Source organism: Dendroctonus ponderosae, unplaced genomic scaffold (genome assembly GCF_020466585.1).
Source record: "Dendroctonus ponderosae isolate FM_Combo_2020 unplaced genomic scaffold, Dpon_F_20191213v2 Dpon_F_20191213_10, whole genome shotgun sequence".
Lineage (NCBI taxonomy): Eukaryota > Metazoa > Arthropoda > Insecta > Coleoptera > Curculionidae > Dendroctonus > Dendroctonus ponderosae.
The window spans coordinates 1794373-1807968 of record NW_026017111.1 but is presented as its reverse complement, the minus strand read 5'-3'; the positions used below and the strand labels follow the sequence as shown (position 1 = coordinate 1807968).

The 13596-nt window shown below is 45.2% G+C and overlaps 1 protein-coding gene across 3 annotated transcripts in view; it reads left to right on the top strand.

The window, feature by feature from the left end:
* The window catches only part of LOC109542621 (protein 4.1 homolog), a 20809-nt gene that overhangs the window by 2724 nt on the left and 4489 nt on the right, over positions 1-13596 (top strand). For 2 of the 3 annotated variants that reach the window (XM_019911914.2, XM_019911912.2), the window contains exons 3-14: positions 3192-3343; positions 3403-3550; positions 3687-3762; positions 4147-4365; positions 4421-4536; positions 4600-4885; positions 4940-5049; positions 5111-5256; positions 5551-5640; positions 6263-6424; positions 6752-12466; positions 12755-12979. In XM_019911914.2, coding sequence (XP_019767473.2) covers positions 3206-3343; positions 3403-3550; positions 3687-3762; positions 4147-4365; positions 4421-4536; positions 4600-4885; positions 4940-5049; positions 5111-5256; positions 5551-5640; positions 6263-6424; positions 6752-12466; positions 12755-12979 — 7431 coding nt within the window. In that variant the 5' untranslated portion in view covers positions 3192-3205. The remainder of the gene's footprint in view (positions 1-3191; positions 3344-3402; positions 3551-3686; positions 3763-4146; positions 4366-4420; positions 4537-4599; positions 4886-4939; positions 5050-5110; positions 5257-5550; positions 5641-6262; positions 6425-6751; positions 12467-12754; positions 12980-13596) is intronic. The other variant, XM_019911913.2, reaches the window with a different exon arrangement.

Below are 13596 nucleotides of genomic sequence, written 5' to 3'. Positions count from 1 at the left end.
TTAACATTTTGCTTCTTATTATAGTCTCTTAGTAAACCTCAATTTTTAACGCTCTGAGACAGCCTGAATGCATCATAACACCAAATTGCTCCCAATCAGTACATAAATAGCCTAAGTTGTATGATAGAACTGACCCTTGCAGGTCCAGATTAAGTCTAATTCGAGAATAATGAGCGGCCGTTTGTTAGTTATTCACTTAGTTGTTGGCGACGTTATTCTTAGAATGTAACCGATATCAAGCACAACAATTCTAGCTTGATCCGAATAGGTAGTATTTCTGTGAAAATACAGTTTTTGGAAATTGAGAAGTTTTTTGTTTGCGATATCTAGCGACGTTTTCGGTATTCCTGCTAAATATCGCATAGTCCTTGAGCTGTTTGGTTTACAAATATCTATAAATAAAGCTTGCAGTTAATTCTGGATAAGCCGCCAATTCGAGATGTTTAAACGAATTTATTATCCAATCGAATTTGTTTATATAAATATTAAGATTAGACATTTCTGAAATGTATCTTCGGCCAATTGATCATTGTGTAAACAACGCATTAGGCTGATAAAATCGTCATGTTGTGCGGATGATTCTACTCGAAGTATCCTAATTATTGCGGACTTCTAACAATTCATTTACGACCGGAAATTTGTTTTCTTTTTCCTTTAAACCGTGTTAACAGAACCGGCGAATGACTGCGATATTGCATGAATGTCGCAATTTTTTATCCATATAGATGGGCAATCACCTGTACAATGACCTTTTTGTGATTGTTTATTATCAAAAGGTGCGTGTAGGTTTGGCTGTGAACGACCTTACGAGCAAGTAATGATCGATGATTGGTGCAAAAGCGCGCTGTTCAATGTCAATAGCACTATAAATACTTAATACTKATTTATTTTCAACCATWTACCCAATAGTTTATATTGACGACAATGCGAACCGAACAGAGCGGGGCCGATTTGATGTGTGGCCCCAAGACACAATTGGATACACGATCATTTGCAAACAATCAGAAAATGGGACTGATCTGTTAATATTTGTTCGATYCTATTTTTGTTAAGTTCAACTAATTTTCCCAATCCGGAACGTAGCGAACATCGGTTCTCTCGCTCGCACCCATCGCAGTCTRTGAGAGATGCACGATGACYTGTGTGTTGCTGCGTTCCAACTTGATACGTTTGCGACTTGAAATAKTTTCGCTAAAATTGTTTGGCTTTTTTTCAATTACATTGTATAGCCGTGGAGAAAGATCGAAAGTCTGCCGACGGGCTAAAAACTCGAAAAGCATCAATTCTTCAATAGTATCAATGGCTTTCTTTATTCTCATATCAGCGTAAAAATTGTCTCATTTAGATATCACTGACCCAATTACTGTTCTCTCTGTTCYTTCGAATCACTTTTCACCCGCAATGTTCGCAGTCTTCAAGGCGTAGCAAGTACCTTAAGCGCTGAGTCACGGAGCATTGGGTCAAAGGCCTTGCCAAGATCTAGAAAAACGACTAATAATAAGCAATTATCGTCAGCGTACAAGTTGATTGAGTTTCTGCAACTGTTTATATGGCACGAATTGTGTGATGGAACGTTTCCATGTTAATTCCCTAGTTAGTGAAACTTTTACAAAAGCAATAGAGATTTTTTCACTAATTAACAGTTTATTTACTAAAAATTCCTGTAAAGCCCAAATTGCTTGAATGCAAGGTTGATTATCCGCCGTACTTATCGTGTGTCCTAATTACGTTCATTGTGCCAACGAAATTGGTTTTGTCAGTTGATTAAGGGGTGTGGCGCTTTGTATCACACTGGATTATTTGCCAAGGGCTCGCCCACATGTGCATGAAAAAAATACGCCCACAGTTTTTGATAATAGAGAATAATTAAATACCAAGCCAAACTCAAGCTCAGCCAGAGGGGATGATTTTTGGAAAATTTAGTTTTACTCCAGATAATGTGAACAACAGGTAAAGTAATTTAATGTGATTTCGATGCTCTAGTTGATTTTATCGATATTATTTCTGGATTAACCAGGACTGTGCATTTTTAAAATGGTATTCTTGTTCAATAAACGTGTGTTTATATGGCAAACTTGAATCTAAATTAAAAAGTCGTTTAATTTTCTGCCACTCTATTTTATGTTTTCAAATTGCGGCTATAAAAACGGAAAGTTCCAACATGCAAAATTCCATGTTTCGGCCGGAAACCAATAAAAAATTGACCTAGATCCCAATGATTCGACATTCTGGGAATAGCACGAAAATTGGAAAGGTTAACAGGGCTCACAGCGACAAACTCCAGCAATTTCACTATTTCAAATGGGTTTTCAGCTGCTTTCATGGCCCATAAAACGCTCCTGCTCTGTCGAGAAACAGCAATTAAAACAATTTTCCCAAGTGCGAGTTTACGTTCAACTGTAATAGTCGCAATACTATAAGAGGTTATAAGAAATATAATATTTCCTTCGACAAATCGACTAAATATGGCTTCAAGTCGAGGCTCCCTGAAGTCACTAACTGTCCCGTATTATAAAATGCTGCCTGCTTTCATCAAAAGAGCTGCTAACAGTAAACAGGTACTGAACACCTGAATACTAATCGCTTGACTCTGCCGCATGTTATCGCACCTATTTTCTCCTAAACATTATTTGCCAATTAGAAAAACACTTAAGATAGTGTCATTAGGCAAAGTTGCATTTTTAAAAACCACCACTCATATCAAATGAATATGAATCATGTGGAATGATTCACCATTGAACTACCAACCGGTTGGCAAATGAGGAGACACAAGATTCTTGAACAGCGGGTCTAAATTTTTCGCAAATTTAACGCAAAAATATTTTCTCGGCAGCTGTTGCAGTATGAGAATCCATTGAAATAGATTGACTTTTTAATAGTTGTTTGTTGCAAGCAAATCAATACGTGCGTAACGCACAAAGTGTATTGAAATAGCTTCAAATTGCCGCAATAAACCGCAACTTGAGATATTTCTGTACGAAAAACATCAGCCACTGTTTTGAAATCCGATCCAACACTGAACGGCAATAGTAATTAATGCCGCTATTGACATTAAGCCGGCGTTTAAATTTGTTCTAAATTGTGGCAAATTGTGTTCGCGCCACTTAAGTCCTTTGATTGTTTGCACCTTGATTTGACATTCATATTTCTATCATCTGCGCTGAAAACTATATGAATCATTTTTGTTGCAGAACATTAGGCGACCATGCCCGAAGAGAAGAAAATGACTATTGATAGTGAAGCTTCGCCAGCTAAAAAGGACGTTAAAAGCGGCAAAAATGGTCTATTCGAGTGGACCGAAATCACCATGCTTGATGGGTCAGTTCTGACTTTGAATATCGATGTAAGTAGATAGGGGAAAAAAGACAGAAAGTTGGATTTGCATGGCAAAACCATTTGCAGAGAAAAGCGAAAGGCAGAGACCTGCTGGATAAAGTATGCGAGGCGATCAACCTGATCGAAAAAGACTACTTTGGCTTGGTATACGCCGACCGGTACGACCCAAGAAATTGGCTAGAACTGGACAAGAGAATAGCCAAGTTCATGAAAAGTAAGTTGAATCAATTGGATAATAAAATGGCTTGAAACTGGTTCTGCCTGGTGTTTCGGCCTAAAAGCTCGAAGAACTCACCACTTTCCAACCAATACCTCGAAAGTCCTCTTGATAATAAAATGGTTTGTTTCAGATGAACCTTGGAAGTTCAGTTTCGAAGTGAAATTCTATCCGCCCGATCCTGCTCAGCTACAGGAAGACATAACTAGGTGAGTCTTTGAGCGCTGGGATGATGATTGATCAATACCGTCCTGATAATAAGGCCTAAGGGCTAAGTTTGATGACGTCGGACCATGTAGGCCGGTTTTAAGCCGGTCAAGAATGCATTGAGCGGGTGACCAAAGCAGTTAATGATTATTTACGAGCGATGGTTTCGTTCGTTCGCAAAGTGCACGTCTTTCGGCCCAAAATCTTGCCTAAACTCACTACTTCAACAGTAGAAGCCGTTAAATTATTTACAAAGGAACAATCTTTTCCGCTACTTCTAATTGAAACTTGCTTGAAACAGCCGAAATGGTCTAGTTGTGATGACGTCCCGCTCAAGCGTTTGGTGCCTTGTTATTGAGACTGTATTGGTTTGAGGCGATTTTCAGATACCAACTTTGCCTCCAAATCCGTAACGACATTCTCAATTCGCGGTTGCCTTGCTCCTTCGTGACGCACGCTCTATTGGGCTCTTATTTGGCCCAATCGGAGCTGGGCGACTATGATCCAGAAACGATGCCCCGCAACTATCTCAAAGACTTCAAGATTGCGCCCAGTCAGAACCAAGACCTGGAGGATAAAGTCTGCGAATTGCACAAAACGCACAAGTAAGTCCTTTTAGTTTTTTTTGCACTCAAACGCTAAACTAGTGCGTGTTTCCAGAGGACAAACTCCGGCCGAAGCCGAGCTTCATTACTTGGAAAACGGGAAAAAGCTCGCCATGTATGGCGTGGACCTTCATTCTGCTAAAGACTCGGAAGGCGTGGACATTATGCTGGGTATGTGCTACTGCTGGTAGTTTTATTAGTGAATCCCTACTGATTTGCGGTGTTAATTTTCAGGAGTTTGTGCTTCCGGCCTGTTGGTTTATCGCGACAGGTTGCGCATCAACCGGTTTGCTTGGCCAAAAATTCTGAAAATCAGCTACAAGCGCCACAATTTCTACATCAAAATACGTCCGGGTGAGTTCGAGCAGTTCGAGTCCACCATTGGTTTCAAGCTGGCCAATCATCGGGCCGCGAAAAAGCTCTGGAAGACCTGCGTGGAACACCACACTTTCTTCAGGCTCATGTCGCCAGAGGTGAATCAGCGCAACTCACTATTTCCTCGCTTGGGCTCTAAGTTTAGGTAAGTATTTTAGCTCCAACTCACAAATGGGGCTAAAGTTTCCTTTGTTTATAGATATTCCGGTCGAACCCATTACGAGACCAGAAAAACTCCAATTGAGCGACCAGCGCCTCAATTTGAACGATCCCTCACTGGCAAGCGGCTCACTTCAAGAAGTATGGATCGTAAGTTGAGCATTTTAAGGCGGAAGCACTCAGATTTGAGTGCCATGTTTGGTTTTTTCAGCGTTGAGCGGGGTGATTCCTGATGATGAATACAATGAAGCGAACAAACGACACACAATGTCTCATCCTCCGGATCATATTCCCGACGTGGACAATCAGACTCCGGCTAAAGTGAAGTCACCGAAGGAACGAAAGGAAAAAGAGAAGGTAATTGAGCCCAGACGCATTTTTTGCTGCTTTTTAGGGCCAAGGGTGTTGTTTGAATAAGGCGCTAAATTCTTAACAGGGAGACGCCCATTTTGGGTCACCCGCTAACTTTTAACGAATTGAAAATATTAAATGGTAACATCTTGTACGATCATTCCCTCATTACTAACTGAAAAATGAAAAATTGAGTGAGACTTGATTGCTCACTGTCCAGTTTGCTATTGATATTTACCCGAAAAATCACTCATTGTAACCCTCACCTCATATCAACCATTGTGTTTGTTGGCACCTCAGCATGGCCGAAAACTCAGTTGCGGTTCTGTGAGATCCGGAAGCACCGCGAGCTCTGTGGAAGGAGAATACGATGCCGATAAGTCCCAGAAGGTGTTTGAAAAATCACTTTTTAAATCAAGGGGCGTTCTTGAGACCCGCAATTCACTTTCTAGCTGAGGAAGTGTTTCTTCCATTAATGCAAACTAGTTGGTCTTTGAAGCGCCCCTTCTCGTCTGCTGTATATTGCTACTTTTTGTCTACGATGATCTCAGACTTAGTTTTAGAGCTTAGTAGATCTGTTTTGTTTCAACGACTTAATTCGTCTTCTTCGATTATTCCCAACTCTAATGAAGAATCTGTTTTTGCTTAACATGTACAACTGGTAGGAAGTGCTTTGGCTGTAGCATTTGTTTTCGATAAACACTAGAAATGTCGCGAGGCATTTAAAAAGTTTGCGACATTTTATGTATTCATAAACTTTGTATTTTTCTTTGCCGTTTATGCCTTTTAAAGTCTTAAATCGTGTCTAATTTCATCTACTGATAATTCTACTAAATAAGCATAGCAATACGCAGCAGCGGTATGTTGTTGCCTAATTACTAGTAACCTCTTGTGTGCGTGTGCTTCATCTTTTCTGCGTGTCTTCATGTAGTAGTATTGCTTAGGGCTTTCAACTTTTTCAATCAAACACCAGAAACGCGGGGTTTTTAATGGAGATTTTGTGCTTGCCCAGAAACCTATCGGAGGTGTTGCTGTACTGCCGGCCGGAGGTCTGTTTGGCCAGAAGAAAAAGGACAAAGAAGATCCGAGCAACAACTTGCAGAATGGCGGAGATCTGGATCAGCTCAATTCCAGCAATGAGAGCGAGAGCACTCCCAAAGACAAGAGGGCCAAGGTAAGTTTTTTGGGCAGCTGGTCTGAAGGAAAGCGCGCATTTGATGTGCAAATATGTATTTTTAGTTGTTCGTTTCTGCCGTACAGATGCGAACAATACAAATGCGTGCTCACCTTAATTGAACATTTCGTTTGCTAGTGTAAAAAGTTGTAGTCTGCCTTTGAATACAATCTGAAAATGCACGAACTTTAGCAATTGTGTACAAAAAAGCAGACTTTTGTCTTTATGCAAGGGTGTAATAAGCTATCTCGAAATAGATTTATTAGTTTAGTAAGAGTAGTTTTGTGCATGTAGTAAGCATGTGACTTTGCTTTCTCCCACCATTAGAGCCCCGGCTTCCTATTCGGCAACAAGCACAAGGACAAATCCCCGAAAGATAAGAAGGAGAAGGAAAAAGTGGCGGAAAAGGCGCAGGAGCCGACCGGCTCGCCGCAGCTCCCTGGCTACACCAAGGAGTATGACTACGAAGCGGCCGAAAATCAAGCAAGCCCCAGAAAACCGTACACTCAGGGCTTCAGCTACGAAAATCAGCGGTCGCCTTCGAGCTCCAGAAGCGATCCCGAAAGCCAACAATCGCCGTCCACTAAAAGGGCGACGGCTACCGCCTTTAACTACGCTCCTGGTGAAATTGATAAGCTGAAGAAACAGGATCCCAAGGCGGACAGTGCGGCCTTTATAGCAGGTGAGCAGTATGAGAAAGAGCCCAATGCGCCAGCCATTGCAGGAGCAGGCAAAACGCGCCCTATTAAGCTGTTGGTTGTCACTGGGCCAAGAGACCCCAAAACCGGACGCATTGATTTAGAGCACGCTTCCTCTGAAGGCACCGTGGGCCAACAGAATGTTAATTCCGGCTTGATTGACTGCAAATATGGTCTTATCGACCCATCAAACGGCACAGTAATCATCACGGATCCAGTGCAAGGCCAAAAGGAAGTCGTCCAAGGCCACATCGACCCGGTCACCAAGCAAATCCTCATCATCTCGGGCTCAGTCATTGATCCGAAGACGGGCAAAAAATCCGCAGCCCTGAGCCAGATCATATCTATCAATGGCTCTGATCCGCAAACTAGAAATGCGCTCAACGGCGTGCCGAAGAAGCGCATTGTCAAGGTAACTGTCACCACGGCAAAGAAGGACCCGAAGAGTGGGCGGATTGAGGCCGAAAAGGGGCACGTTGAGACGTTGGACGCGATTCTCGATCCCAAGAGCGGGACCATTGAAACCAAGTACGGCACAATCGAGCCAGCAAGCAGGAGAATCACCCACAGGGACCCGAAGAGTGGAAAACTGGAGTCGCGCCCCATTAAAGTGGATGACAGCCTCAATCAGTTCGTGATTGAAGAGGGAGTGGTTGATCCTAAGACGAGCAAACCAGACCCATCTCTGGGGCAATTGATCAAGGTGGGCGATCATGGGGACTCAGTGGTCCCGGTTACAGCCGTTACAGCCAAGAGAGACCCGCGAAGCGGCCAGCTGGACCCCACGCAGGCCCACAAAGAAACAACGAACGGGAAAATCGAGGCTAAGAAAGCAGTTTTGGTCACCAAGTACGGCACTGTTGACGCGAAGCGCAGCACCATCAGCTCCAAAGACCCGAAGAGCGGCAAACTGGAAGAGCATCCAGTGCAGTTCGATGCCAACGGCAACGTGATTGTTCTATCAGGAGTGGTAGATCCGAAATCGGGATTGCGGGACGACAATCTTAGTCAGATTTTGCAAGTGGGCGAAGAGCTGGATCCGGAAGTGGTGGTGACATCTGTAGCCGGCAAGGTGGACAAGAAGGGGTTGGACCCCAAAACGCTCACGCCTGCCGAACAATCAACCGGCCTGTACGATCCGGCAACAAACAAGGTTTACACGAAATATGGCGTTTTCGATCCCGTGCAGGAAACCTTGACCGTGACCGATCCAAAATCCAACAAAACCGAGCTAAAGCAAGGCCAGCGAGATGCCGCCACTGGCGAAGTGCTGTTCCGAGGCTTACTCAACCCGAAAACCCACAAACTGGACAATTCCTATGGCAGGACATTGAGAATCGCCCTCAAAGAACCCCAAGCAGACCCCAGTGTGGCGGCGAAACGCCCAATTCCAGTCGCTCCAGTCAAAATCCCCCCGAAACCATCCGCAGTTGTAGCAGCAGTTTCGCCCAAAGACAAGAACAAGGTGATCAAGCTGTTGGTGATAACAGCCAAACGAGACCCAAAGTCTGGATATTTGGACCTGGAAAACGGCCATGTGGACCAGTCGGCTGGCATTCTGCATCCGTCTGGCGAAATCGACTCAAAATATGGATTAATCGATCCCCGCAAAGGCGCCGTTGTTATCACCGATCCGGCAACAGGAAAACAGGAGACCGTCCAAGGGCAAATCGATCCAGTTTCCGGCCAAATCATCCTGGCCAGTGGGCCGGTGATTGATCCGAAAACCGGCAAAAAAGACCCCAATCTAGGCCAAGTTATCACAGTGGTTGGAGACTATGGCACTTCGACGGAGCCCAAAACCCCTGTGAAGTACGCGTTGCCGAGTCATCCGGTTCCCAAGAAGAGGGTTATTAAGATTTTGGTGATCACCAGCAAAAAGGACCCGAAAACCGGGAAAATTGACACGGAAAAGGGCACAGTTGAAAAACTGACCGCCACAGTGGAGCCAGTGAGTGGCCTTATTGAGTCAAAGTATGGAAAAATCGACCCGCAGAACTGCAAAGTGGTTCAAAAGGACAAGGCTGGCAAAACTACAGTCACTCCCATTAAACTGGACGAAAACACCGGGCAAATCTTCATCAGCGACAACGTTGTGGACCCGAAAACTGGAAAAGTCGACTCCAATCTCTCCCAAGTGATCAACGTTGTCGATCCGCAACATCCGGCAGTGGTTATCACCACTGTGACCGCAAAGAAAGATGCTGCCGGTAAGATCGACCTCAACCACTCCAGAACGGAGGTAACCAACGGGAAAATTATTCCCGAAACTGGGGAAATCGTAACCAAGCAGGGCACCGTTAACTTGAAGCTGATGCGAATCTACACCCGCGACCCCAAGAGCAACATCGTGCAAGACAGGCCCATTAGTGTGGATAAAGACGATAACATCATTGTTTCATCCGGAGTGGTGGACCCCAAGACCCATAAAGCGGACCCCAATATGGTGCAGCTGATCCAGATTGGCCCTGAGGTCGATCCGGAGATCGAGATCAGGACGTTCGTCGGCAAAGTCGACAGCAAAAAGAACACCATCGATTCCAAAAACGCCGTGCCGGAATCGTCGCCTGGCCTGTACGATCCGGATAAAAACAAAATTTACACGAAGTACGGCCATCTGGATCCAGTCAATGAAACGCTCACCATCATTGATCCGAAGACGGGCAAGTCCGATACCAGAGTGGGGCACATTGAGCCCAACACTGGCGAGCTGGTGTTCAAGGGAGGGTTTGTCAATCCCAAAACAGGAAAGGTCGATAAAGACCTTGGCCGGGCTGTATCAGTGCATATTACTGAGCCGACCATTGATCCAGTTGCCTCTCAGCAACCGTCGGAAAAGGAGCTGCTGCAGCCAGCTGCAGAGCTCAAGCCGAAGTCGCCCCAAAGGCTGATCACATCGCAAAGTGTGGGCACCCCCATCAAGGAGGTGGTGACGGGAGTTTTGCACCCCATTGCCAAGAACCGCATTGTGAAGATCATGGTGATCACCGGCAGGAAGGACCCGAAAACTGGCACAGTCGATACGGAGAATGGAACGGTGGAACATCTAACCGGATACGTTGATCCCGCCACTGGTTTCATCGAAACCAAGTATGGCCAAGTGGATGCCACTACAGGCTCCCTAATCTCCAACAATCCCCTCACGGGCCAAAGGGGAATAATTCCCGGAAAAGTGGACGAATCCACCGAGCAGATAATCATCAATGGGGGCCCGGTGGTGGACCCCCAAACTGGAAAACCGGACCCCAATCTAGGACAGGTGTTTTCGGTGGTGGGGCTGAAACAAGCGCAAGATCCGCGAGCCGCTCCCACTCCCAAGAAGCGCATGATCAAAATCACGGTGATCACCACGAGGATCGATCCGAAAACTGGCAAGGCCGATCTGGAAAAGGGCCAGATCGAACAGTCGACTGCTCTTCTCAACCCGGAGACTGGGATTATTGAGTCGAAGTATGGGCTGATCGATCCGAAGAATGGAAAAGTGATCATCAATGATCAGAAGACTGGGAAAGTCGATGCCAGACTTGCCCAGATCAATGACGCCAATGGGCAGATCATTCTGTCCTCCGGAGTGGTCGATCCCAAGACCGGGAAAATCGACAGCGGTCTGGGACAGATTATCAGCATTGCCGGGCAAAATGATCCAGTCATTGAAATAACCACAATCACCACCAAGGTGGATCCGAAGACCGGAAGCATTGACCTGAACAGCGGGCAAATCGAGAACAGCAAGGGCAAAAAAGTGTCAGCTACTGGGGAAATTGAAACGAAATATGGCGTGATCAACTTGAAACTGCTGACGATCACCAGCACAGACCCTCAAAGTGGTAAAACCGACGTGAGAGCTATTCAAGTGGACTCTGAGGGAAATATTATTGTCCCCACTGGGGTCAAAGACCCGAAAACCGACTCCGTCAACCCCCAGTTGGTGCAGGTGATCAGGCTGGGCCCAGAAGTGGATCCAGAAGTGCAAGTGTTGACTTTCGTGGGCAAAGTCGACCCAAAAAAGAACGTGATCGACTCTAAAAATGCTGTAGCTGAGGTCTCAAACGGCCTCTACAACCCGGCCACCAATAGAATCGACACCAAGTATGGGCAAATCGATCCAGTGAACGCCACTCTCACTCACATAGATCCGAAGAGTGGCAAGCATGAGGTCAAGCAGGGCGTGGTCGACCCCACAACCGGCCAGATTCTATTTAAAGGCAACTACACTAATCCGAAGACGGGAAAACCGGACCCCAACTACGGAAGACTGGTGGGGATTTTGATCACTGACCCCAAAGTGAATGAGAAAGGGGAGATAGTGAAGCGCGACTCGAAGTCTGTGAGGATCGACACCAAATCCAACCAGATCTGGGTCTTTGACTATAATGATCCTGTTAGTAGGGAGGATGTTTACACTAGTGGCAATGTGGACCCGACCACCGGGTATGTGACTGCTGTGTACGGTTATATTGATCCGAAAACTGGAAACATTCAGCGAATGTCCAAAGTTGATGAAAACACCGCGAAAGTCGTCCCGGAAACTAGTCAAATCTTCACCAGGACCAATCAAGTGGATGAAACTGGAGCTCCGCTGTACTCGGCCTCTGAAATTGATCCAGCTTCTGGACAGATTTACACCAAGTACGGTAAAATTGATCCTCGAACCGGCAAAATGGTGATTGTCCGAATCTACTTGATCACCCAAAACGACCCGACAGGCAAAGTGAAGGAGATTGACCCGAAAGACTGTCAATTCGACGAGAGAACTGGACGAATCATCAACGTGACCACTCAGACCGTTTACATATACAGTATGGTCGATCCGAAGACTGGCAAAATTGTGCAGGTCGACAGCAACGATCCTTTAGTGTTGAGTGCGAACACCAAAATCACTCAAGTCCTCACTCTATCTGGCGAAATTGATCCAGTTACCGGGAAGATTCACACTGAGTGGGGTCACATTGATCCTCAAACTGGCGATATCGATCCAGAGACTGCGCTCAGAGACCCCATTACAGGGGAACTGATCCTCAACTATGCGCAGATTGATCCCAGCCACTTCACCGACCTCAAAGACTCGAAGGTGCGCGTCAAAACCTACCTCAAAGACGGCGAGGACGAATCCAGTGAGGACGATCTTCACGAGTACGCTTCAGAAAGTCTGAAGGAATTGCCGAGCCTTAATTTATCCAAGGGGGCCAAGGGAGTTGCGGGCAGCGCCTCTACACCGGTCATTGTTAAAACTACCACTAAGCAGATTATCACGAAGGACAAAGACGGCGTCACTCAGAACGTTGAGGAACGCGTTGCTGATGGACGAACTGGCGAGATAAAGGTGTCCACCCACGTGAACAAGGTGAGTTTTTTTATTATTTCGACTCGAGTTTAATACCGTCTAGTGATTTCTTCACACTTTTCAGTTAAGCCTCCTGTTGATGTTTCTGTTCTTTATTCTCTTTAGTTTTCTTTGCCCACTGCTTGTTTAATTTTATGCAACTGTGGTTGCTTGATCGTCAATAATTATTCAAACACCCAGTATTTTTTACCAATTTCGAAATATTTTTTTGATATCTTTCGCTTGATTTATTATTATTTATTTTGTTTGGTTCCGTTTTCTATTTGCTTTGTTACCCGACACATTTAGGCCGATACGCCACTGACAGAGGATGGCACCTCGCCCTACATAACAGCCCGCGCTGTCACCACCCGAACGGCAACAACGCACGAAGACTTGGGCACTAACGCCAAAACGCAGCAGCTCGAGGAGAAGACAGTGGCGCACTCTATGACCAGCAGCGCCACCAGACAGGAGCAGCGAACGGTCACTCAGGAAGTTAAGACTACTAGTACTGTGGTGGGCGGCGATCAGGTTATTATTTTATTTTATTTTTTGTCGATTTGGTTTTGTGGCTGTTCTACTAACAAAGTGCCTAAATGGAATTTTTATGCAAATCGAGGCCATTTTGTTGGCATTTTGTGATAACATTTATACATAATGTTTGTCATTTCAAGAGGTGGTTATGCCGGTACGCACTTTCCAGATTTATTGGCCAATAATTTGGCCAAGGGCGGACCCAAGGGGGGTCATGAGGGTCATGACCCCCCCCCCCATTCAATTCTCTATCCAACGGTGCCAAAACGAATTATCTGGCTCGAATGGTTCTTGAGAAACCTCGAAAAAAGCAGTGGTTCAAGTGGATTTTGCAACTCAAGAAAAAAACCACTCAAATCTAAAACTTCCCGAATTCAAACATTTTTTGAGAAAACTGCCAACATTTCCCCATCCATGGTTCACTTTCTTAAAAGGTCATTTATTTCTGTCTAGAATGATGTACAAATGAGCGTTCTTGCTCATTTTGCCTCTGAGAAATGAGCAAAAACGGGACGGAAGACATGGAATTTTGGAATAATCTTGCACCTAAGTGTCTGATATTCAAATTTCGCTTTCTGGGTCAAAACTACTCGAATTTCCTCACTCACGTTGTT